This window comes from Macaca fascicularis, chromosome 9 (assembly GCF_037993035.2).
Source record: "Macaca fascicularis isolate 582-1 chromosome 9, T2T-MFA8v1.1".
Lineage (NCBI taxonomy): Eukaryota > Metazoa > Chordata > Mammalia > Primates > Cercopithecidae > Macaca > Macaca fascicularis.
This window is the reverse complement of record NC_088383.1, coordinates 33,652,282-33,678,604: the sequence shown is the minus strand read 5'-3', so window position 1 is coordinate 33,678,604 and position 26,323 is coordinate 33,652,282. Positions and strand designations below refer to the sequence as shown.

At 37.0% G+C, this 26,323-nt stretch overlaps 1 protein-coding gene across 22 annotated transcripts in view; it reads left to right on the top strand.

Annotated features, from left to right (window-relative positions):
* The window catches only part of ITGB1 (integrin subunit beta 1), a 59,668-nt gene extending 33,644 nt beyond the window's left edge, over positions 1-26,024 (top strand). For 5 of the 22 annotated variants that reach the window (XM_005564933.4, XM_074001367.1, XM_074001368.1 and 2 more), the window contains 11 exons: positions 740-895; positions 1,740-1,835; positions 2,136-2,225; positions 3,753-3,893; positions 4,093-4,292; positions 14,368-14,606; positions 14,824-15,046; positions 16,030-16,262; positions 17,955-18,121; positions 19,349-19,429; positions 24,790-26,024. In XM_005564933.4, the coding sequence (XP_005564990.2) occupies positions 740-895; positions 1,740-1,835; positions 2,136-2,225; positions 3,753-3,893; positions 4,093-4,292; positions 14,368-14,606; positions 14,824-15,046; positions 16,030-16,262; positions 17,955-18,121; positions 19,349-19,423 (1,620 nt within the window). In that variant the 3' untranslated portion in view covers positions 19,424-19,429; positions 24,790-26,024. Of the gene's footprint in view, positions 1-739; positions 896-1,739; positions 1,836-2,135; positions 2,226-3,752; positions 3,921-4,092; positions 4,293-14,367; positions 14,607-14,823; positions 15,047-16,029; positions 16,531-17,954; positions 18,122-19,348; positions 19,430-24,789 lie in introns of all 22 variants that reach the window. The other 17 variants (XM_065520511.1, XM_065520512.1, XM_065520513.1 and 14 more) reach the window with 7 other exon arrangements.
* The last annotated feature ends 299 nt before the right edge of the window (positions 26,025-26,323 follow it).

Below are 26,323 nucleotides of genomic sequence, written 5' to 3'. Positions count from 1 at the left end.
CCACCTTAAAGGATTTTACAGTCTTATGAAGATCTAAACAGACGTATTAAATAAATTAACTAAAGCAAGTAAATTCCTGTAGTCATAAGATTTTATAATTATAAATTACCATAGTGACAAAAAGATTTTACAGTTACTTTAGATTCTTATTGGAAAGGTCAAGAATAAAGTAAATGAGCAGATAAACAGTACTGATTGAGGAGTTAGAATGGGTGAAATTATCCTTAAACAAGATAATTATTTCCGTTATAAAAAAGGGAAGCCTCATATGGTGGGCTGATAAGGTGTATGGCATAGAATATAGAGCAGATGGGTGGATGGGGACAAGACAGCAGCAGTGGGGTAAAGTAAGAATAGGCTGAGACACTTTCATTTATTCAGCAAATGTTCATCGAGCGCTTACTGCTTGTCAAGCAGTGTGCTGGCTTGCTAGCTGCTGGAGATACGATGATAAGCAGAACCAAACCAAACCAAACCAAACAACAACAACAAAAAACAGTTTTTAAAAAGAACTGAGAGAGATGGATGGTCAGGCAAGATATGGTTGTACATGGGATGGAAGAGCTTCATTCACTGGGCTTTGTGCATTTCTCAGCAAGATAATTAGCATTGTATAAAGAGAAGACACAGAAAAAACAGAATTAGGTTAAAATACAATGGTGGCCTGTATGAAAATTAAAGGATTTTTGTTGAATTACCGTGAATAGTGTTTTAAAATTGAAATCCTTTTCTTTTCAAGTCACTGATTGGCTGGAGGAATGTTACACGGCTGCTGGTGTTTTCCACAGATGCCGGGTTTCACTTTGCTGGAGATGGGAAACTTGGTGGCATTGTTTTACCAAATGATGGACAGTGTCACCTGGAAAATAATATGTACACAATGAGTCATTATTATGTAAGTGCTTAGTTCCTTACATAGCAAATGTGTTTATGTTGGATTTTAATGTTTAATACTAAGAGTTTGTGGGTGACTGGCTTGGGGTTTCTCAGGGTTTGAGGTTTTGCTATTTTGGTAAGTAGGGATCCTGATTGAAAGTGCAGGAAAGCTAGTGTTGCTGTTTGTGAAGATGTGGCTTTGTATTTGCTTCCTTCTGCTCAGACAAGGGCCTCACTGGGGTGAGAAAGGGATGCCCAGATGCCACTTTCACTCTTTGCCTCAACTCCCTGCCCACAGCATTTGGTAGCACAGTCAGTACTATTTCTAAATAAATAATTTATCTAGTCTCATACTCTTTGTCTTATATGATTTTTAAAAGCAGTCACTCTGCCTTTATTGAAAAGAAATATTGGCAAAAGCATTCAGGTTCTAGAAGAAATCCAAATGGGAAATCTTGGTCTTTTTCTTAAGTTGTAGATAGTAGAATATTTGATTACTGACTATTCTTTAATTTCATTGTCCCTATATTTAATATACATAGATAATCTTACTATTTAAAACCTTTTGAATATGGAATTTTTTGTTCAAACATGAAAGAGAAGAGGATTAGCAATTCATGTATACACACTACTCACTTCAGCAGTTTATATTTGATATTATTATTTGAAAGCAGTCTTGTAATCTAGTTATATGTATGCAAGAGATGTACTCTAACTATATATAAATTACATATGTAATCTAGTTATCTAAAGCAGTCTTGTAATCGAGTTATGTATAATCTTGCATGTATGACTAGATTGAAAAATTAGAATAGATTATAAGGGTGTATTTACATACTAAAATATATTACTTGATTTCTTAGGATTATCCTTCTATTGCTCACCTTGTCCAGAAACTGAGTGAAAATAATATTCAGACAATTTTTGCAGTTACTGAAGAATTTCAGCCCGTTTACAAGGTAAATGTGTGAGATAAAAAGAACAAAATTCTAAATATTTTTGGTTGAGTTGTTAGAGGCAAATCATGTCTGAATTGAAATGTGGGAAAATGCCACCAGATAGGCAAACCGAATTTTACAAAAGTGGTTTATATTAACTTTTAATTACATATTATAAAACTGGTTTCTAGGTTTGACTCCTAAAGTTAGTTAGGATGAGACATATGGGAACTGGCATTTAAAGATAAAAGTTGCTCAGTAGATGCTAATTGGTTGAATGAATAGTAGATGTATTTTACGTGTTTTATCTTTTAATTGCAGGAACTGAAAAACTTGATCCCTAAGTCAGCAGTAGGAACATTATCTGCAAATTCTAGTAATGTAATTCAGTTGATCATTGATGCATACAATGTGAGTACATCTTAAATAAGATCAGTTTTGGACAATACCCTGTTGAGAATACTTTCTTCAAAGAAAGTGAAACTTCCTTCATACACACCTTAGCGAGCCCAAAGTACTACAGAAATCTTAAATCTTAAAGGCATATTCTGATAGAATAGATGACTTTTCTGATAGAAAAGTTGTGTTTTTTTTTTTTTTGGCCAATTCTTTTCCCATATATTCAGAGGATATAGGTTTCTATTCAGGAGGTACACATACACTCATATATACATATACCATAAAATACATAAAAATGTAAATATATGTGTGATTTGCCTATTTCAAAAAGATTTATAGTGTTGTTTTCTCCTCACAGATGGGAGGAAGTTGAATTGAAATTAAAGAGGAATTGGCTTCTCCTTTTTGAGCATAATTCAGTGTACTTCAGTCACACTGAGTTAGCCTTAATTAGTGATCATTTAAATAATCTGAAGGCAATTGTAATATTATGGTAACCCTTGTGTGCCTCGTGCACCGCTTTCAGCCCCCATCCCCCTAACCCTTTGGCAGCTTGAATTTTAGACATTTTTACCTCATGTCATGGGGGTACCATAATACTTCGGAAAGGCCTGACTCGGAGGGGTTTTTACAAAGGTTTTTAAGGTTTTGCTGGTTCCACAGCTTTTCCACTCTCCCCTGTTAGATAATTTTCGTAACCCCTGTTTTTCAGGGGTGTGAACAAGAGATAGCTTGCCATTTTACCCTTCTCCATTTGTCCTGAATAGTCTCATACGTTAAACAAGCACTGGTTTGAATCCTTGGGGGATTTTGGGTTTTTTTTTTGTTTGTTTGTTTTGGCTGGGCTACAATGGTTCCTTAAGCAAATTTGTTCCTAGACTGCATAGTTGATTGTTTACCCTAGTCTGTAGTTAGCTGGAGAGGTAGAACTGCAGAAATGCCATTTTGCCAATGGGGAAGACAGCATTTATTTCACTTTTTTTTTTTTTTTTTTTTTTTTTTTTTTAGATGGAGTCTCGCTCCTGTCTCACCCTCCCGAGTAGTTGGGATTACAGGTGCATGCTGCCACGCCCGCTTATTTTTTATTTTTTATTTTTTATTTTTGTATTTTGGCAGAGATGGGGTTTCACTGTGTTGGCCAGGCTGGTCTCCAACTCCTGAGCCCAGGCAGTCCACCTACCTCTGCCTCCCAAAGTGCTGGGATTATAGGCGTGAGTTACCACGCCCAGCCTGTTGCACATTCCTAAGACTTCTCCTGATCAGCAGCGGCCCTCCACACTGTGTGATCCTGAGTATTTTAACTCAGCGGTTAAAACACGAATACTCTTTTCAGTTGTGTATTTTATTTTACAGATTGGATCCTTATTAATTAAAACCTATTTCTCTGGCCTCTGTGTTTTCTAGTTGCTCAATTGGATTTGGCTTATAAATATTTTATTGAAATATATTTTTTTCTGAATAGTTTATTTATCCATTGGTTTTATGCATTCAAGTAGATTTTGTTTGACTTTTCCTGTGTATAATTAGGCATTCTTTTAGTCCCTTTCCTCAGAAGTCATTTTGGAAAACGGCAAATTGTCAGAAGGAGTAACAATAAGTTACAAATCTTACTGCAAGAACGGGGTGAATGGAACAGGGGAAAATGGAAGAAAATGTTCCAATATTTCCATTGGAGATGAGGTATGTTGTATTTCCATTGGAGATGAGGTATGTTGTATAATATAATGTATGAGGTATATATTTTCTGTAGAAAACATTGGTTATTTATAAGCAAAGTTAGTTTGTACTTTGAGAAACATTAAAATAAGTGAGCAACTTTTTGAAATATTTTTTAGTAGATTTAAATTGCTTAGTTGTTAATCTTTTTTTTCCCTTCAAGGTTCAATTTGAAATTAGCATAACTTCAAATAAGTGTCCAAAAAAGGATTCTGACAGCTTTAAAATTAGGCCTCTGGGCTTCACGGAGGAAGTAGAGGTTATTCTTCAGTACATCTGTGAATGTGAATGCCAAAGCGAAGGCATCCCTGAAAGTCCCAAGTGTCATGAAGGAAATGGGACGTTTGAGTGTGGCGCGTGCAGGTAAGCTGGGCATTGTCAGACAGTGACATAGCTACATTGGTTTAGAGAGTACAGGCAGGTCATATTTTGGGACATCCAGAGAATATCTCTCTATTTGGAGCAAATATTTTTTCCAACCACGGTTGCTCACCACAAGATCAGTTTGATGATCTTGTGTGTGATATTTATATAAAGTTCCTTCCTGCCTTTTTTTCTTAAAGTGATTACTCTTTAAAATAAAAGATTTTATAGCCATGGAAGAAGTATATTCAACAAGTTGTCAAGGTAGTGTTTCTCTCATGTGAGAGCAATCTGAATTTATTAGAACAAAATAAGCTTATATAAAATATGTTTATAGAAAAATAAAAACATCAAACCGGTGATGGTGATTTTGTTGGGGAAATGGAATTATGAAGCAATAGAAGATGTTTGTCTTGTACTACATGTACTTCTGCATTGTTGGAATTTAAAAAAAAATAAATATGTGTTGTAAAATAAAAAAGAGAAAATGGTATTTTCAGCATGTAGTGTCTAATACTAAGAAAACTAACAAAATTACTTCAGATTTTATTTTCACACTGTGGTTATTTTTTGTAATTGAAAATTAAAAACTGAGTATACTTTGAATACAGCTTTCTCCGTAAAAGAATAGGAAGAGGGGAGAGTGTTGAATCCAGTGTTAGCCCCAAATGACTAGGCTTAGAAGGCTGTTGACCATGAAAGAAATACATGGCTGTAGCTCACTATCAGTTTTTAATTGTCTGTGCTAAGTAATAATTTAAATTTTAGAATTTTTTTATCTTCCATGTTGTACATATCCTGTTTTAATCATGCAGGCCCATTTTTAGTAAATGTCATTTAACCAAAAAGATTATCTTGAAAATACTTTGCCTTTCTTTCCTTTATATTTTTACCAGATACAGAATCAGTGCAGTCAGTGTCCGTGAGCATTATGTGTTCTAAAAATACACAGGGAACCTGAAAAGTCTGCACCTGTAGGATAAATTTGTTTTTAAATAGTATACTAGTTATATTTTTAAGTGGTATGCACGGTATGTTTTTCTTCAACTTCCATACACTTTTTTGCATGTGTAATTGTATTTTTTTAGGCTAACAGACCATTGCTTTAAATTTAGACAGTTCATCTGGAATAGTAAATGTAATAGCATATACTATTTGAAAATGTAACTAATGTACTCTTTAAGTTTATTCTGCCTTTCCACATGTGTCATTCACTATTGCTAGATTACATTTTCATCTTGACCAAAATGGTTACTTTCCTGAATAAATTTTTTTCCTAGACTCTTGCACATATTCCGTATGAACTCAAGTTCATACGGAACTGAAATGTACATGTGTGCCTGTGTATATTTGTCCATGCTGGCACTTGTGTGTACACTTTACTACATGTCTGTGACATGTGGCATGGACACTCCCACCTAATAGATTGGTAGCTTGAAGAGATTTTTTATAGTTTTATTTCCTTTCCCAGTTTTTCTGTTTTAAATTATTTTCCCCTCCAAGATTCTTCTTCTTCTTCTTCTTTTTTTTTTTTTTATTATACTTTAAGTTCTAGGGTACCTGTGCACAACTTGCAGGTTTGTTACATGTGTATACATATGCCATGTTGGTGTGCTGTACCCGTTAACTTGTCATTTACATTAGGTATATCTCCTAATGCTATCCCTCCCCCCTCTCCCCACGCCCTGGCAGACCCCGGCGTGTGATGTTCCCCAGCCCGTGTCCAAGTGTTCTCACTGTTCAATTCCCACCTATGAGTGAGAACATGCGGTGTTTGGTTTTCTGTTCTTGCGATAATAGTTTGCTGAGAATGATGGTTTCCAGCTGCATCCATGTCCCTACAGAGGACATGAACTCCTCCTTTTTTATGGCTGCATAGTATTCTATGGTGTATATGTGCCACATTTTCTTAATGCAGTCTGTCATTGATGGACATTTGGGTTGGTTCCAAGTCTTTGCTATTGTGAATAGTGCCGCAATAAACATACATGTGCATGTGTCTTTATAGCAGCATGATTTATAATCCTTTGGGTATATACCCAGTAATGGGATGGCTGAGTCAAATGGTATTTCTAGTTGTAGATCCTTGAGGAATCACCACACTGTCTTCCACAATGGTTGAACTAGTTTACAGTCCCACCAACAGTGTAAAAGTGTTCCTATTTCTCCACATCCTTTCTAGCACCTGTTGTTTCCTGACTTTTTAATGATCGCCATTCTAACTGGTGTGAGATGGTATCTCATTGTGATTTTGATTTGCGTTTCTCTGATGGTTAGTGACGATGAGCATTTTTTCATGTGTCTGTTGACTGCATGAATGTCTTCTTTTGCAAAGTGTCTGTTCATATCCTTTGCCCACTTTTTGATGGGGTTTTTTTTTCTTATAAATTTGTTTGAGTTCTTTGTAGGTTCTGGATATTAGCCCTTTGTCAGATGAGTAGATTGCAATAATTTTCTCCCATTCTGTAGGTTGCCTGTTACTCTGATGGCAGTTTCTTTTGCTGTGCAGAAGCTCTTTAGTTTAATTAGATCCCGTTTGTCAATTTTGGGTTTTGTTGCCATTGCTTTTGGTGTTTTAGTCATGAAGTCCTTGCCCATGCATGTGTCCTGAATGGTATTACCTAGGTTTTCTTCTAGGGTTTTTATGGTTTTAGGTCTAACATTTAAGTCTAATCCATCTTGAATTAATTTTGTATAAGGTGTAAAGAATGGATCCAGTTTCAGCTTTCTATATATGTCTAGCCAGTTTTCCCAGCACCATTTATTAAATAGGGAATCCTTTCCCCACTTCTTGTTTTTGTCAGGTTTGTTAAAGATCAGATGGTTGTAGATGTGTGGTATTATTTCTGAGGGCTCTGTTCTGTTCCATTGGTCTATATCTCTGTTCTGGTACCAGTACCATGCTGTTTTGGTTACTGTAGCCTTGTAGTATAGTTTGAAGTCAGGTAGCGTGATGCCTCCAGCTTTGTTATTTTGGCAATGTGGGCTCTTTTTTGGTTCCATATGAACTTTAAAGTAGTTTTTTCCAATTCTGTGAAGAAAGTCATTGGTAGCTAAATGGGGGTGGCAATGAATCTGTAAATTACCTTGGGCAGTATGGCCATTTTCACGATATCGATCCTACCCATGAGCATGGAATGTTCTTCCATTTGTTTATGTCCTCTTTTATTTCATTGAGCAGTTTGTAGTTCTCCTTGAAGAAGTCCTTATCCCTTGTAAGTTGGATTCCTAGGTATTTTATTCTCTTTGAAGCAATTGTGAATGGTAGTTCATTCATGATTTGGCTCTCTGTTTGTATGTTATTTGTGTATAAGAATGTTTGTGATTTTTGCACATTGATTTTGTATCCTGAGACTTTGCTGAAGTTGCTTATCAGCCTAAGGAGATTTTGGGCTGAGACAGTGGCGTTTTCTTTTTCTTTTTTTTTTTTTTTATTATTATTATTTTTAATTTATTTATTATTATTATACTTTAAGTTGTAGGGTACATGTGCATAACGTGCAGGTTTGTTACATATGTATACTTGTGCCATGTTGCTGTGCTGTACCCATCAACTCGTCATTTACATCAGGTATAACTCCCGTTGCAATCCCTCCCCCCTCCCCCCTCCCCATGATAGGCCCCGGTGTGTGATGTTCCCCTTCCTGAGTCCAAGTGATCTCATTGTTCAGTTCCCACCTATGAGTGAGAACATGCGGTGTTTGCTTTTCTGTTCTTGTGATAGTTTGCTAAGAATGATGGTTTCCAGCTGCATCCATGTCCCTACAAAGGACACAAACTCATCCTTTTTGATGGCTGCATAGTATTCCATGGTGTATATGTGCCACATTTTCTTAATCCAGTCTGTCACTGATGGACATTTGGGTTGATTCCAAGTCTTTGCTATTGTGAATAGTGCCGCAATAAACATACGTGTGCATGTGTCTTTATAGCAGCATAATTTATAATCCTTTGGGTATATACCCAGTAATGGGATGGCTGGGTCATATGGTACATCTAGTTCTAGATCCTTGAGGAATCGCCATACTGTTTTCCATAATGGTTGAACTAGTTTACAGTCCCACCAACAGTGTAAAAGTGTTCCTATTTCTCCACATCCTCTCCAGCACCTGTTGTTTCCTGACTTTTTAATGATCGCCATTCTAACTGGTGTGAGATGGTATCTCATTGTGGTTTTGATTTGCATTTCTCTGATGGCCAGTGATGATGAGCATTTTTTCATGTGTCTGTTGGCTGTATGAATGTCTTCTTTTGAGAAATGTCTGTTCATATCCTTTGCCCACTTTTTGATGGCGTTGTTTGTTTTTTTCTTGTAAATTTGTTTGAGTTCTTTGTAGGTTCTGGATATTAGCCCTTTGTCAGATGAGTAGATTGCAAAAATTTTCTCCCATTCTGTAGGTTGCCTGTTCACTCTGATGGTAGTTTCTTTTTCTGTGCAGAAGCTCTTTAGTTTAATGAGATCCCATTTGTCAATTTTGGCTTTTGCTGCCGTTGCTTTTGGTGTTTTAGACATGAAGTCTTTGCCCATGCCTATGTCCTGAATGGTACTACCTAGGTTTTCCTCTAGGATTTTTATGGTATTAGGTCTAACATTTAAGTCTCTAATCCATCTTGAATTAATTTTCGTATAAGGAGTAAGGAAAGGATCCAGTTTCAGCTTTCTACTTATGGCTAGCCAATTTTCCCAGCACCATTTATTAAATAGGGAATCCTTTCCCCATTTCTTGTTTCTCTCAGGTTTGTCAAAGATCAGATGGCTGTAGATGTGTGGTATTATTTCTGAGGACTCTGTTCTGTTCCATTGGTCTATATCTCTGTTTTGGTACCAGTACCATGCTGTTTTGGTTACTGTAGCCTTGTAGTACAGTTTGAAGTCAGGTAGCGTGATGCCTCCAGCTTTGTTCTTTTGACTTAGGATTGTCTTGGAGATGCCGGCTGTTTTTTGGTTCCATATGAACTTTAAAGCAGTTTTTTCCAATTCTGTGAAGAAAGTCATTGGTAGCTTGATGGGGATGGCATTGAATCTATAAATTACCTTGGGCAGTATGGCCATTTTCACGATATTGATTCTTCCTATCCATGAGCAAAAGACAAGAACCACATGATTATCTCAATAGATGCAGAAAAGGCTTTTGACAAAATTCAACAGCCCTTCATGCTAAAAACGCTCAATAAATTCGGTATTGATGGAACGTACCTCAAAATAATAAGAGCTATTTATGACAAACCCACAGCCAATATCATACTGAATGGGCAAAAACTGGAAAAATTCCCTTTGAAAACTGGCACAAGACAGGGATGCCCTCTCTCACCACTCCTATTCAACATAGTGTTGGAAGTTCTGGCTAGGGCAATTAGGCAAGAGAAAGAAATCAAGGGTATTCAGTTAGGAAAAGAAGAAGTCAAATTGTCCCTGTTTGCAGATGACATGATTGTATATTTAGAAAACCCCATTGTCTCAGCCCAAAATCTCCTTAAGCTGATAAGCAACTTCAGCAAAGTCTCAGGATACAAAATTAATGTGCAAAAATCACAAGCATTCTTATACACCAGTAACAGACAAACAGAGAGCCAAATCAGGAATGAACTTCCATTCACAATTGCTTCAAAGAGAATAAAATACCTAGGAATCCAACTTACAAGGGATGTAAAGGACCTCTTCAAGGAGAACTACAAACCACTGCTCAGTGAAATAAAAGAGGACACAAACAAATGGAAGGACAGTGGCGTTTTCTAAATACGCAATCATGTCATCTGCAAACAGGGACAATTTGACTTCCTCTTTTCCTAATTAAATACCTTTTATGTCTTTCTCCTGCCTGATTGCCCTGGCCAGAACTTCCAACACTGTGTTGAATGGGAGTGGTGAGAGAGGGCATCCCTGTCTTGTGCCAGTTTTCAAAGGGAATGCTTCTAGTTTTTGCCCATTCAGTATGATATTGGCTGTGCATTTGTCATAAATAACTCTTATTATGTTTGAGATACGTCCCATCAATACCTAGTTTATTGAGAGTTTTTAGCATGAAGGGCTGTTGAATTTTGTCAAAGGCCTTTTCTGTATCTATTGAGATAATCATGTGGGTTTTGTCTTAGGTTCTGTTTATATGATGGATTACATTTATTGATTTGCGTATGTTGAACCAGCCTTGCATCCCAGGGATGAAGCCAGCTTGATCATGGTGGATAAGTTTTTGATGTGCTACTGGATTCAGTTTGCCAGTATTTTATTGAGGATTTTCGCATCAATGTTCATTAGGGATATTGGTCTAATATTCTCTTTTTCTGTTGTGTCTCTGCCAGGCTTTGGTATCAGGATGATGCTGGCCTCATAAAATGAGTTAGGGAGGATTCCCTCTTTTTCTGTTGATTGGAATAGTTTCAGAAGGAATGGTACCAGCTCCTCTCTGTACCTCTGGTAGAATTTGACTGTGAATCCATCTGGTCCTGGACTTTTTTTGGTTGGTAGGCTATTAATTATTGCCTCAATTCAGAGCCTGTGATTCTTCTATTCAGAGATTCAAGTTCTTCCTGGTTTAGTCTTGGGAGGGTGTATGTGTCCAGGAATTTATCCATTTCTTCTAGGTTTTCTAGTTTATTTGCATAGAGGTGTTTATAGTATTCTCTGATGGTAGTTTGCATTTCTGTGGGGTCGGTGGTGACATACCCTTTATCATTTTTTATTGCGTCTTTTTGATACTTCTCTCTTTTCTTCTTTATTATTCTTGCTAGTGGTCTGTCAATTTTGTTGATCTTTTCAAAAAACCAGCTGCTGGATTCATTGATTTTTTTTGGAGGTTTTTTTTTTTTGTCTGTCTCCTTCAGTTCTGCTCTGATCTTAAGTATTTCTTGCCTTCTACTAACTTTTGAATATGTTTGCTCTTGTTTCTCTAGTTTTAATTGTGATGTTAGGGTGTCAATTTTAGATCTTTCCTGCTTTCTCTTTTGGGCATTTAGTGCTATAAATTTCCCTCTACACACTGCTTTAAATGTGTCCCAGAGATTCTGGTATGTTGTGTCTTTGTTCTCGTTGGTTTCAAAGAACATCTTAATTTCTGCCTTCGTTTCATTATGTACCCAGTAGCCATTCAGGAGCAGGTTGTTCAGTTTCCATGTAGTTGAGCGGTTTTGAGTATCTTAATCCTGAGTTCTAGTTTGATTGCACTGTGGTCTGAGAGACAGTTTGTTATGGTTTCTGTTCTTTTACATTTGCTGAGGAGTGCTGCACTTCCAAATATGTGGTCAATTTTGGAATAAGTGTGATGTGGTGCTGAGAAGAATGTATATTCTGTTGACCTGGGGTGGAGAGTTCTGTAGATGTCTATTAGGTCTGCTTGGTGCAGAGCTGAGTTCATTGCCTGGATATCCTTTTTAACTTTCTGTCTCGTTGATCTGTCTAATGTTGTCAGTGGAGTATTAAAGTCTCCCATTATTATTGTGTGGTGAGTCTAAGTCTTTTTGTAGGTTTCTAAGGACCTACTTTATGAATCTGGGTGCTCCTGTATTGGGTGCACATATATTTAGGATAGTTAGCTCTTCCTGCTGAGTTGATCCCTTTTCCATTATGTAATGGCCTTCTTTGTCTCTTTTGATCTTTGTTGGTTTAAAGTCTGTTTTATCAGAGACTAGGATTGCAACCCCTGCTTTTTTTTGTTTTCCATTTGCTTGGTAGGTCTTCCTCCATCCCTTTGTTTTGAGCCTGTGTGTGCCTCTGCACGTGAGATGGGTCTCCTTTATACAGCACACTGATGGGTCTTGACTCTTTATCCAATTTGCTGATCTGTGTCTTTTAATTTGGGCGTTTTGCCCATTTACATTTAAGTTTAATATTGTTATGTGTGAGTTTGATCCTGTCATTATGATGTTAGCTGGTTATTTTGCTGGTTAGTTGATGCAGTTTCTTCCTAGCATCAATGGTGTTTCCAGTTTGGCATGTTTTTGCAGTGGCTGGTACTGGTTGTTCCTTTCCATGTTTAGTGCTTCCTTCAGTAGCTCTTGTAAGGCAGGCCCGGTAGTGACAAAATCTCTCAGCATTTGCTCGTCTGTAAAGAATTTTATTTCTCCTTCACTTATGAAGCTTTGTTTGGCTGGATATGAAATTCTGGGTTGAAAGTTCTTTTCTTTAAGTATGTTGAATATTAGCCCCCACTCTCTTCTGGCTTGTAGAGTTTCTTCCGAGAGATCCGCTGTTAGTCTGATGGGCTTCCCTTTGTGGGTAACCCAACCTTTCTCTCTGGCTGCCCTTAACATTTTTTCCTTCATTTCTACTTTGATGAATGTGAAAATTGTGTGTCTTCAAGTTGCTCTTCTCGAGTATCTTTGTGGCATTCTCTGTATTTCCTGAATTTGAATGTTGGCCTGCTTTGCTGGGTTGGAGAAGTTCTCCTGGATAATGTCCTGAAGAGTGTTTTCCAACTTGGTTCCATTCTCCCCAACACTCTCAGGTACACCAATGAGACATAGATTTGTCTTTTTACATAGTCCCATATTTTTTGGAGGCTTTGTTCCTTTCTTTTTACTCTTTTTTCCTCTAAATTTCTCGCTTCATTTCATTCATTTGATCTTGAATCAATGATACCCTTTCTTCCACTTGGTCAAATCGGCTACTGATGGTTGTGCATGTGTCACATAATTCTTGTGCCATGGTTTTCAGCTCCATCGGGTCATTTAAGGTCTTCTCTATGCTGTTTATTCTGGTTAGCCATTCGTCTAATCTTTTTTCAAAGTTTTTAGCGTCTTTGCGATGAGTTCAAACATCCTCCTTTAGCCCGGAGAAGTTTGTTATTACCGATCATTTGTAGTCTTCTCTCAACTTGTCAAAATCATTCTCCGTCCAGGTTTGTTGCGTTGCTGTTGAGGAGCTGTGTCCCTTTGGAGGAGAAGAGGTGTTTGATTTTAGAATTTTCAGCGTTTCTGCTCTGGTTTCTCCCCATCTTTGTGGTTTTATCTACTGTGGGTGTCTTTGATGATGGTGACGTACAAATGGGGTTGTGGTGTGGTTGTCCTTTTTGTTTGTTAGTTTTCCTTCTAACAGTCGGGACCCTCAGCTGCAGATGATGGTGACATACAAATGAGGTTTTGGTGTGGATGTCCTCTCTGTTTGTTAGTTTTCCTTCTTTGTTAGTTTTCCTTCTAACAGTCAGGACCCTCAGCTGCAGGTCTGTTAGAGTTTGCGGGAAGTCCACTCCAGATCCTGTTTGCCTGGGTGTCACCTGTGGAGGCTGCAGAACAGCAAATATTGCAGAACGGAAAATGTTGCTGCCTGATCCTTCCTCTGGAAGCTTCATCTCAGAGGGGCACCTGGCTGTATGAGGTGTCAGTCGGTCCCTACTGGGAGATGTCTCCCAGTTAGGCTACTTGGGGATCAGGGACCCACTTGAGCTGGCAGTCTGTCCGTTCTCAGATCTCAAGCTCCATGCTGGGAGAACCACTATTCTCTTCAAAGCTGTCAGACAGGGACGTTTAAGTTTGCAGAAGTTTCTGCTCCCTTTTGTTCAGCTCTGCCCTGCCTCCAGAGGTGGAGTATACAGAGGCAGGCAGGCTTCTTTGAGCCACGTTCAAGCTTCCCGGCCACTTTCTTTGCCTAGTCAAGCCTCAGCAATGGTGGACGCCCCTCCCCCAGCCTCACTGCCGCCTTGCAGTTTGATCTCACTGCTGTGCTAGCAGTGAGTGAGGCTCCGTGGGCGTGGGACCCTCCAAGCCAGGCGCGGGATATAATCTCCTGGTGTGCCATTTGCTAAGATTATTGGAAAAGCACAGTATTAGGGTGGGAGTGTCCTGATTTTCCAGGTACTGTCACAGCTTCCCTTGGCTAGGAAAGGGAATTCCCCAACCCCTTGCACTTCCCTGGTGAGGCGATGCCCTACCCTCGTTCGACTCACAGTCTGTGGGCTGCACCCACTGTCCGACAAGCCCCAATGAGATGAACCCAGTACCTCAGTTGGAAATGCAGAAATCACCTATCTTCTGCATTGCTCATGCTGGGAGCTGTAGACTGGAGCTCTTCCTATTCGGCCATCTTGGAACCTCTTAAATTATTTTTGTTTTGTGTGATTGCAATTTTGGAATGTTTCTTCAGGTGCAACGAAGGGCGTGTTGGTAGACATTGTGAATGCAGCACAGATGAAGTTAACAGTGAAGACATGGACGCTTACTGCAGAAAAGAAAACAGTTCAGAAATCTGCAGTAACAATGGAGAGTGCGTTTGTGGACAGTGTGTTTGTAGGAAGAGGGATAATACAAATGAAATTTATTCTGGCAAATTCTGCGAGTGTGATAATTTCAACTGTGATAGATCCAATGGCTTAATTTGTGGAGGTAAGTAAAGGACCTGAAGTGGTTGTAAGACGTGATCTCATCTAATGCCACAAAAAATCTAGAGTTTACTTGGTGCATAAGTAGAAGAGGGGTAGCTCGAGGGTCAGTTCTGCCCCAGGTATACTTTCTCACACGTTGTTGCTTATTTTACTTTTCAGTCAATACTGTGATTGTATATTTTTACCATTAGTTTGAGAAATGATATGCTTAATTGCAGGAAATGGTGTTTGCAAGTGTCGTGTGTGTGAGTGCAACCCCAACTACACTGGCAGTGCATGTGACTGTTCTTTGGATACTAGTACTTGCGAAGCCAGCAACGGACAGATCTGTAATGGCCGGGGCATCTGCGAATGTGGTGTCTGTAAGTGTACAGATCCGAAGTTCCAAGGGCAAACATGTGAGATGTGTCAGACCTGCCTTGGTGTCTGTGCTGAGCATAAGTAAGTATTTCCTAATTGCTTGAAATAGTTGATACTTCCTCTTGGCTCTCCAAAGCCTGTGTTGTTACTAGAACCGGAACAGTGCCAGTATTAGAATATACTATAAATAAAATGCCTGCCACGTGGAAGCCTACTCTTTAATTCCTAAAAGTTTTTTCTCAACAGCTAGTATGTATTACATGGTATGAAGTGTGTCATGTGAGAGTTGTACTATTATTTTGATCTGAATGTGGTAGATAATTGAATTTACATGGTAACCTTTATTTTGGCAATTAAGATTTAATTTAGTTTGTCATTACCAATTTCTTAATTACTATCTTTTGACAAAACTAAGCCAAATTAAAGATTTTTCCTCTTGAAGGATTATTATACTAGTAACATATTTAAATTATTTAAATATTATGATTTTGGCCGAGGACAGTGGCTCACACCTATAATCCCAGCACTTTGGAAGGCCGAGGCAGGTGGATCACTTAAGGTCAGGAGTTTGAGACCAGTCTGGCCAATGTGGTGAAACCCCATCTCTACTAAAAATACAAAAATTAGCCAGATATGGTGGTGTGTGCCTATAATCTCAGCTACTTGGGAGGCTGAGGCATGAGAATTGCTTGAACCCGGGAGGCAGAGGTTATAGTGAGCCAAGGTTGTGCACTGCCTGGACGACAGAGCAAGACTCCATGGCAAAAAAAAATTATTATGATTTTATGTTACATATTTAATATGTGATAGGGCTAATTTATTTTACTATCTTTTATTAATAGCGTTTTAATTTGAACTGTAATAAATCTTTTATTATGGAAATTAGCATCTTTTTACATAATTTTTCTATCCACAAATGTAATGCATCTCTTCATTTATTCAGATCCTCCTTCATAGCTGTTTGTTCAATTTGGTCACAAGAGTTTAGCATGGGAAATATGTTTAAGCAAATATTTATTGAAATAATAAAATTTAAATATAATAATATGGTTTTTTTTTAACAGAGAATGTGTTCAGTGCAGAGCCTTCAATAAAGGAGAAAAGAAAGACACATGCGCACAGGAATGTTCCTATTTTAACATTACCAAGGTAGAAAGTCGGGACAAATTACCCCAGCCAGTCCAACCTGATCCTGTGTCCCATTGTAAGGAGAAGGATGTTGACGACTGTTGGTTCTATTTTACATATTCAGTGAATGGGAACAATGAGGTCATGGTTCATGTTGTGGAGAATCCAGGTAGAAATGCGATGATTGCAAACATTCTTTTCATATCTTGTATGTCTTGTTTCTGCTTATTTAGGCCTAACATCCAGAAACAGTCTCCAGCTGGAATATTTTAGGTCAAGTTGGGAAATTTTTCATCTTTCAAAGCTTAAGATATTACCTAATTAACTGTATAAGAAATAAGGAAAACAGAGTTCCACTTTTAAGTTTTCTAAGTGGAGAGTTTGAAGATTAAATGCAGTGATTTATATAAGACACTTAGAACGATGCCTGACACCAAGTGCGTAGTAAGAGTTTTTTTTTTATGATTGATGATTTTAAAATTAGAGCTTGATTTAAGTTTGAATACTAGGAAAGATAATTTGTTAAAGGATATTAATATAAAGTGTTGATTTTGTTCAACTTCTCTGAAGGTGAAACTTTTTTTTTTTTTAATCTTAGTTTTCCTGGTAGCCTTTTTGTAGATTCTTTAGAATTTTCTACCTTAGTGTACATGTTTTTGTGTAAACATAAGCTTTCATTTCTCTTGGGTAAATAGTAAAAATGGCATTTTGGAGCATATGGTAAGCATATGTTTAACTTTGTAAGAAGCTGCCAGGTTCTTAGAGTCCTGTAGTGTTTTGAATTATCATCTAGGTGTTTTGCAAATATTGTCTCCCAGCCTGTGCCTCCTTATCGTTTCATTTTTTTAAGTGTCTTTTGAACACCACAGGTTTTAATTTTGATTAAGTACAGTTTACCAAGTTTTTCTTTTGTGGCTCTTATTTTTACATTGTCTTTCAGAACTCTGCCTAACCCAAGATTTTAAGGATTTTTCTCCTGTGTTTTTTTCTAGAAGTTTTATAGTTTCTGGGGTTTCACATTTAGATCTGTAACTCATCTTTAGTTATTCTTAGTGTGTGACAGAAGGCTCAGTTTTTTTCATATCAGTGTCCACTTGTTCTAGGGGCATTTGTTGAAAAAAGACTGTCCTTTCTCCACCTTTGTTGAAAATCAGGTGACCTTACATGTGTAGGCCTGTTTCTGACTCTATTCTGTTCCATGTATCTGAGTGTCTATCTGTTAGCTATACCACGTGGTCTTGTAGCTTTCTTTATAGCTAGCCCTGAAAGCAGGTAATAAGAGTCTTCCAACTTTATTATTTTACAAAAGTGTTTTTGAGACACTTCCCCTAGTTCACTGCCTTCCACGTTAATTTTAAAATTGGCTTGCTGATTGCTACAGAAGTTCTGCCAGGAGTTTGAGTGGGATACTATTGAGTTTATAGATCAAACTGGGAAGAATTGACATCTTAACAGTATTAGGTTTTGTAACTCCTGCACATGGAGTATCTCTCCATTTATTCAGTCTGAAAGATTTCTTTTTATCAGTGTTTAGTAATTCTTAACATGCAAATTTTGCATATATTTTGTTAGACTTATATGTAAGTTTTTCATGCTTTTTCATTCTATAGTAAATATTACTGTTTAAAAATTTCTGTTTTCAATATGTGGAAATAAATTATATATATAGAAAAGTACATGATTTTTGTTCATTGATTATGTATCCTGCAAGCTTGTAAACTCACTTGTTAGTTCTAAAAGCTATTTTATAGATTCTTTGGGATAGTGTGCATTCACTCTCTTGGGTGTTTATTCCTGTATTTTTTTTTAATAAGATACTGCCCAGCTTTGTGGTACTTATTATAACCTTCTTATTTTCCAGAGTGTCCCACTGGTCCAGACATCATTCCAATTGTAGCTGGTGTGGTTGCTGGAATTGTTCTTATTGGCCTTGCATTACTGCTGATATGGAAGCTTTTAATGATAATTCATGACAGAAGGGAGTTTGCTAAATTTGAAAAGGAGAAAATGAATGCCAAATGGGACACAGTAAGTTACAAAACATGTAAAAAGCAAAGTGGCTCATAAAGTAAATGTAATACTCCTAAGACTTATATATTAACTGTCAGGGTGATCATTAAAGTCATTTTTAAGTGTTTTATTCCCCCAAAAGTTACTCAAGGAATTTGCATTTAGTGAAAAACAGAAAGCATCCTAAATATATCCCATTGAAACAAAACATTGATTATAAGCATGTATATTCTGGTTACTGTGGCCAGTATTTTTATTTCTTTAATAGTTTCGATCCTAAATCTGCCTTTTCATCTAATGTGGGGCAGAATCCTAAATAATGTTATCTGTGTAGCAAGCAATTCAATGGAAAGCTGTTTCTTTCTTTAAAAAAAGAAACAAAAAAACAACCTTCAATGAAAGCCAGATTCAAAAGGTTGTATACCAAGTTTGTCCAACTTGCAGCTTGTGGGCCAGGACATGCAGACCAGAACAGCTTTGAATGTGGCCCCAACACAAATTTGTAAACTTTCTTAGAAATTGTAAGTTGTTTTTTTTTTTTTTTTTTTTTTGGTGACTTTTTTTTAAGCTTATCGGCTATCGTTAGTGTATTTTATGTGTGGCCCAAGACAATCATTCTTCTTCCAATGTGGCCCAGGGAAGCCAAAAGATTGGACACCCCTGCTGTATACAATATGATTCCATTTAGAAGATATTCTGGAAAAGCAAAACTGTAGGGGCAAAAATCAGTGGTTGCTAGGGGCTGGAACGGAGGAAAGGGTTGACCACAACAGGGCGTAAGGAATCTTCCTGGGGATGATCTTGATTGTGGGTAGATTTATGTATTTGAAAACTCACAGAACTATGTACTTTAAAAAGATGTGTGTTCCTCTATGAAAATTGTATCTCAGTAAACCTTAGCTTATAAAAATCTTAAAAGCCCTAAGGGACTGAAAGTTTATGTTAGCATTTTTAGAGCTTTGAAATAAGGAGTCAGAGGGTGGGGTAACCAAATGTTGGCCTTTGTGTATCCATCTTTTGATACAAGAAAGCAATGACAATCTTCAGTATTTTTAAATTGTAAATGAATTGTAGTTAGTTGCACTTTACTACAATTTCCTTGGGTTTTTTAAAATTACCAGTTTTTTAAATTATAAATTGCAGAAGGGTAGAAATAGAAAAAAAATTCCCTTTATAGTGTTTGAACACTATAAATGTCCTTTTTTTTTCTGATGAAATCATTAGAAACTATTTCTTTTACTTTAGCAAGAAAATCCGATTTACAAGAGTCCTATTAATAATTTCAAGAATCCAAACTACGGACGTAAAGCTGGTCTCTAAATTGCCGTTCGTATTTTCCTTCACTTTCTGCCTTTGCATGTGAACTTTTATCTTTTTTACTGCACTGTGTGTCCTTATCACTATTGCTGGTCTTTTTTTAAGTCTGGCTTTAAATATCGCTATTGTGGCTTTTCTTTTTGTGTGTTAACTTCGCGTTTTTCTTAGAAAGACTGTAAAATAAGTCATGTGATATAGAACAGCAGCTATGTTGTAGTGAAAAGAGAATGTGCTTTGCAATTAGTTAGACATTAGGTCAAATCCCACCTCTTCCACTTAGTAAGCAGAACAGCATTGAGCCACTTCACTTCTCATCTATCACAGGGAGTCAGTACTCTGTATTGTATGGGGTGGTTGTATTTGGCAAATGCACTCTAGTATATGAAATCAGCCTGTCAGCTCTAATCCTCACAACAGTCCTATGCCTAGAATAATATTATCCTTTTTTCTTTTTCTTTTTCTTTTCTTTTTTTTTTTTGAGACAGAGTCTTGCTCTGTCGCCCAACCTGGAGTGCAGTGGTGTGATGACAGCTCACTGCAACCTCTGCTTTCCAGATTCCAGCGATTCTCCTGCCTCAGCCTCCCAAGTATCTGGGATTACAGGTGCCTGCCACCACGCTAGGCTAATTTTTTTATTTTTAGTAGAGACGGGGTTTCACCATGTTGGCTGGGCTGGCCTTGAAGTCCTGACCTCTGGTGTTCCACCTGCCTTGGCCTCCCAAAGTGCTGGGATTACAGGTGTGAGCCACTGTGCCCCACCAGTATTATCCTTAAATAACAAATTTGTTATGAGTAAATTTTAGGGTCGGATAGTGAAAATTGATCATGAAATCCAAATTGCAGAATAGAAAATTAAATGTAACCTAGTGTGATATTTGTATGGTATGCAACTACAGTATCATTATTGGTTCTCAAAAGATTTGAGATCAGTTTCTTGAATATAACTTGAAATTTCATTAAAAGCCAGAAGACCATATATATGTATGTATATTATATATATGTGTGTGTGTCTGTGTATGTGAGAATGATTCTAATTTTCAAATGTAAGTTTATAACTTCATACCTGAATTTTCATGAAATGTTTCCAGCATATTCTAATATAATCATGCAAGCCCCTAAAACTCTGATAACAAAGGTTAATTGTGATTAGAACTAAATTCTCCTGACTGGTGATTGAGAACTCTTCCTCCTTTTCCCAACTGTCTGACTATAATAGGGCCTGGAAGATTTCCACTTTTCTCACTGCCTACATTATTGTGCAGATAAAGACAGTGTTGGTGACACATACAGATCATTGTGTCTCAGGCATGATTCTAAACTCTTAATCTATATTTAATCTTCATAGTGAAAGTTGTAGGAATGTTTTACATATGAGAAAACTGAGACACATAAGGGTTATGTAACTTGACCGAGTTCCCATGGCTAGTCAGTCAGAGAGCTGAAATTTGAACCCAGGCAGTTGGGCTCCAGAGTCCATGTTCTTGTCTACGGCATTGTACTTCGTAGCAGTTATGTATCTTCAGAAGTCCCTGTTACCTGGTTAGGAAGAGGTAGATCACTCTTTATAGAGATTTACAGCCTTTTTACAATTTGTTGTTACTCTGTCAGAGTTAACACTGCTGCCGTTGGCAAACATCGTATTAGGGACATCACTTTAATACATGGAACCCAGTGCTGCAGTTGTGCTTATTGACTGTTGAGAGTGTGCTTACAAACTGATCATGAATAAGAGCTTAAAGGACAGGAATGTTTAATAGTTACAAGTGATATGGGAAGTACTGATAACATTAGAAATCATTAACTTGTCAGATTTTTATTTCTAAGTAGATCGTAAGACTTTTTAAACTTAAATTTGTTGGCAGAAAATTATATTCAAATTTAACATACAAGCAGGTTGGTACAAATTTGTGTTAGTCTGAGACAACACATTTTTCTCGTTCTCACTTAGTACTTTACAGAAAGTCATTTTTAGAGGAAAACTGATTAGCCAGTGACATTGCCAGGCTTTTTTTTTCTTTTTTAATAGATATTATTTTCTTTAGTTGTAGGTCAAAAATAGGCAAATGTTGACAATTTCGTGTGGTTATTTCTCGCAGGAGAAAAAATTTCTGACCTACTGAGGTGAAATTTTCACCCTTGCTGTACCTTTAATTGTATTTTGAAGGAAATAATGAGTAAATGTTACTTAAACTTAATGTTTATAATGTATATATGGCTAAAATGTTGCTAAAATAAGCATTTTATGTAATTCAAGAAGCAAACGTTTGGTAAACATTTCTCTATGCATTATTGAAGTCCAGGCAATTTGATGGCTACAGATTATTTTAAGAGATGTTTTCTCAAGAAAAAGTAGAAATTAACAATTGAAATAAATGAAGGAGCATCAAGAAATTACATCACGGATTGTAAAAAACTTTTCTGATACGGACCAAGGTTTGCCAGTCAATTACGTCATTAAACTTTTTGAAATAATGGGTAGGCACTAATTACTTTGGCACCAGACTACCATGTAGGAACATTAAAAAGAACATGTCACATTACCAGCTTCTAACTGTTGGAGTGGGTTAAAAAAAATGGTCTGTCCTCATCTGCTCTATGCAGGTTTAAATGTGGATCCCAAATCTCCCACAGTTCTGCATTACATATTTAATACATTATAGAAATGGTTCTGTAGCTACCACTGTCAGCCATTCCAGAGTGAGCACAAAGATGACATTTTATTGAGCTTGAGGGCTTCCTTTCATAATATAACCCTGTTCTCTTGATGTGGATTTTATTGGGGTGGGGGGGGGTGGTGCACTCTGGATGATGGAAACTAATCTGAATTATTTTAGTTCACCTTCATTTAAAATGATGCCTAATGCAGATAGTGAGCTTAATTTTACCTCTAACCTTGCATGTTAAACTTTTGTTTGAATGGACTTTGAAATAATAAATACAAATGTTTGTGTATATGACAAGACAGATTTTTCTCCAAAGGTAAGTTCTTCCATATAAATTACACTTTGGACTCATCTGTATAGGGCTTTTTTTATTTTTATTTTTATTTTTTTTTGTCCTTCCCTTATAATTCTTGAGTATTAAATACTAGATTTAGCAAATATATTATTTTAAAGAAACTTAGATGGTAATTAATTTTCCCAACATATTTGAAGGAATGCGTAGCACTTAGCCTCAAATCAGATAGGATATAAATGTGGAGTGTAATTTGCACTCTGGCTTTTTAAGATGGTAGTTGCTAGAATCCGGTTTCCTGACCCCCATTTTGAAATGTCTGCTCTCAAAACTGTATAATGTATTAGCTTCAGTTGGGACTAGAGCTGAGAGTTTGATGTACACAGTTTTGTCATCCACATCATATGCAGTTTGAGGGATCCTGAGCTTGTCCATGTTTCTGCAGCAACCATTCAAGGTGTATTTTGAGGAGGGGGAGTGATGAGGACTGAGGCATGTTGTCAGGTTCTGATTGGTATCACATGAGCTGCTGAGCTGAAATCACAGAGGTTTATTTGGTGTCTTGTGGGACCCAGCCTTTTATATGCTACATTTTTCCCTTGGTGGTATGGGATACCTACAGGATGAAGGTCAGACTTCATAGCAAGGCTTCTAGGGCCGTTCTTCCTTTGTCTCCTCACCTCAAAACATATGCCCCCTTAACTCTTTTTTTTTTTTTTTTTTTGAGATGGAGTCTTGCTCTTTTGGCCAGGCTGGAGTGCAGTGCTGCGATCTTGGCTCACTGCAATCTCCGCCTCCCGGGTTCAAGTGATTCCCCTATCCCAGCCTCCCGAGTAGCTGGGATTACAGGCACACGCCACCACACCCAGCTAAGTTTTGTACTTTTAGTAGAGACAGGGTTTCACCATGTTGTCCTGGCTGATCTCAAACTCCTGACCTCAAGTGATCCACCCCTCGGCCTCTCAAAGTTCTGGGATTACAGGCATGAGCCACTGCGCCTGCCCTCCCCTAACTCTAAAAGCTTCTGAACTATATATATTTCTATTTAAATGTCCCATTCTTTTCCCTACACCTTGACCTTGCATAGATTTCTGTTTACCAGCCAATAATTTATCTATAGTCAATTTCACAATGAAAATCTCCTTAATCTTCTTAAAGTTGATAACTTTTTTCTTATACCATTCCCAGATTATGTTCATAACTCTATTGTAAACTTTATCAGAGTGCCTTATTTTCATGTCTCTCACCCACCAAACCCCTTGAGGGCAGAAATTGTGGCACCAAAAGGCAGATCCAAATACAGTCTGCAATGAAGTGTGAATAAAATTTAAAAACAAAATTTACTTTTAGATCAAAAAATGTTTTTAGATGCTTTCTATTTTTTAAAAAATCACCTGCAGTTGGTTCTATAGTGAGATACAAAACTGAACAACATTCCAAAATCTTAATTTTTTCCTGAAAAAAAATTTTCCTGGTAGTTAACAAGTATTTTTGATTTGTACTCACTGTAATTTGCTCTGCTAAAGTGTTATTTGGTCACACTTCTCACTTGGCTTTCAAGCCTGCTTTCAATTTATAAGAACAGGAGAAAAAAGAATGCTATGGCAAGTATTTACATGTAGCACTTGCAGTATAAGAGAATTTTTAAGGAAAATGGTGATACAGTGATATGTTTTTTTCTGCTGAAAACATCACTGTCAGTATATTTTTGGATCTTGAAAGATCTTTTGTGTTTATGGCTTGGAGCCTGCTTGCTAGCCTTGATTTCATACTGTTTACTAAATTATAGCATTGCAATAGGACATTTCACCAATATGATATTGAAGAATAACAACTATTTCATAAGGAATGGTAATTATCTAACATTCTAAGCAAATTTGGCAGTGTGACTTGGTGGGGCACAGTGCTGTCCATGACACAATGGCAGCCTTACCCTCTAAATTAGTAACTTCTGTAGGAGACCCCAGAAGCACACCTCCCTCCCAGCAGTGAAAGCCAAGGATTCCCGTTTTGATTAGCAGGCACCTTCTGTTCACAATAAAGGGATAAGAATCAGGCAGTGATGGCAGCAGAGTTCATGCTTCCTTAAGGCAGGCATTACAGACTAATTCAAAGGAGAGAATCCACGATGACAGTACATTCTGTGCCATGGAGAACATTCTTAAGCCTTCAATGGAGGGAAGGACTCAAGAATGAAATAGCACCAGATAGGGGCATCATTAGACTTGTAAAGCAAAGCTTCCATTTTCTATTTTTATATAAGCCATTATTAATACCTTTAAAACAACTGTGATATCTGGACAAATAAAATAGAAATGACTTCTTAAGATGATTACAACTCTTAGTCTTGATTTATAAAAATTATTCTATATAATTTTAGTAGAGTGATAATTTTTCTTTTTTTTTTTTTTTAGGGTGAAAATCCTATTTATAAGAGTGCCGTGACAACTGTGGTCAATCCGAAGTATGAGGGAAAATGAGTACCGCCTGTGCAAATCCCACAACACTGAATGCAAAGTAGCAATTTCCATAGTCACAGTTAGGTAGCTTTAGGGCAATATTGCCATGGTTTGGCTCATGTGCAGGTTTTGAAAATGTACAATATGTATAATTTTTAAAATGTTTTATTATTTTGAAAATAATGTAACTCATGCCAGGGACTGACAAAAGACTTGAGACAGGATGGTTATTCTTGTCAGCTAAGGTCACATTGTGCCTTTTTGACCTTTTCTTCCTGGACTATTGAAATCAAGCTTATTGGATTAAGTGATATTTCTACAGTGATTGAAAGGGCAATAGTTAATGAGCATGATGAGAGTTTCTGTTAATCATGTATTAAAACTGATTTTTAGCTTTACAAATATGTCAGTTTGCAGTTACGCAGAATCCAAAGTAAATGTCTTGCTAGCTAGTTAAGGATTGTTTTAAATCTGTTATTTTGCTATTTGCCTGTTAGACATGACTGATGACATATCTGAAAGACAAGTACATTTAGAGTTGCTGGTGTAAAATAGGGTTGAAATAGTTGATCTCCACAGGCCATGGGAAAAATTCAGAGAGTTAGGAAGGAAGAACCAATAGCTTTAAAACCTGTGTGCCATTTTAAGAGTTACTTAATGTTTGGTAACTTTTATGCCTTCACTTTACAAATTCAAGCCTTAGGTATAAGAACCGAGCAATTTTCTGCTAAAAAGTCCTTGATTTAGCACTATTTACATAAAGGCCATACTTTGCAAAGTATTTGCTGAATGGGGACCTTTCAAGTTGAATTTATTTTATTTTATTATTTTTATTTTGTTTAATGTCTGGTGCTTTTTATCACCTCTTCTAATCTTTTAATGTATTTGTTTGCAATTTTGGGTAAGACTTTTTTTATGAGTACTTTTTCTTTGAAGTTTTAGCGGTCAGTTTGCCTTTTTAATGAACATGTGAAGTTGTACCGTGGCTATGCAACAGCTCTCACCTATGCGAGTCTTACTTCGAATTAGTGCCATAGCAGACCACTGTATGTTTACTTCTCACCATTTGAGTTGCCCATCTTGTTTCATACTAGTCACATTCTTGTTTTAAGTGCCTTTAGTTTTAACAGTTCACTTTTTACAGTGCTATTTACTGAAGTTATTTATTAAATATGCCTAAAATACTTAAATCGGATGTCTTGACTCTGATGTATTTTATCAGGTTGTGTGCATGAAATTTTTATAGATTAAAGAAGTTGAGGAAAAGCATTTCTGGTTGGTGGGTAGTTCACTTATGAAGCTAAAACATAATTCTTTAAAAAAATGTACTAGGAACATAAGGAGAATGGTATGGTAAAATAGAGACTTGAAGACTGTCCTTGGGCTCTCTGAATAATGGTGGATAGATCCTTATGCTGCTGTGCTGGGAGACAGATTTCATCCCAACATTAAGCAGAATTAAATTTATGAACGTCTTAGAGCCATTAGT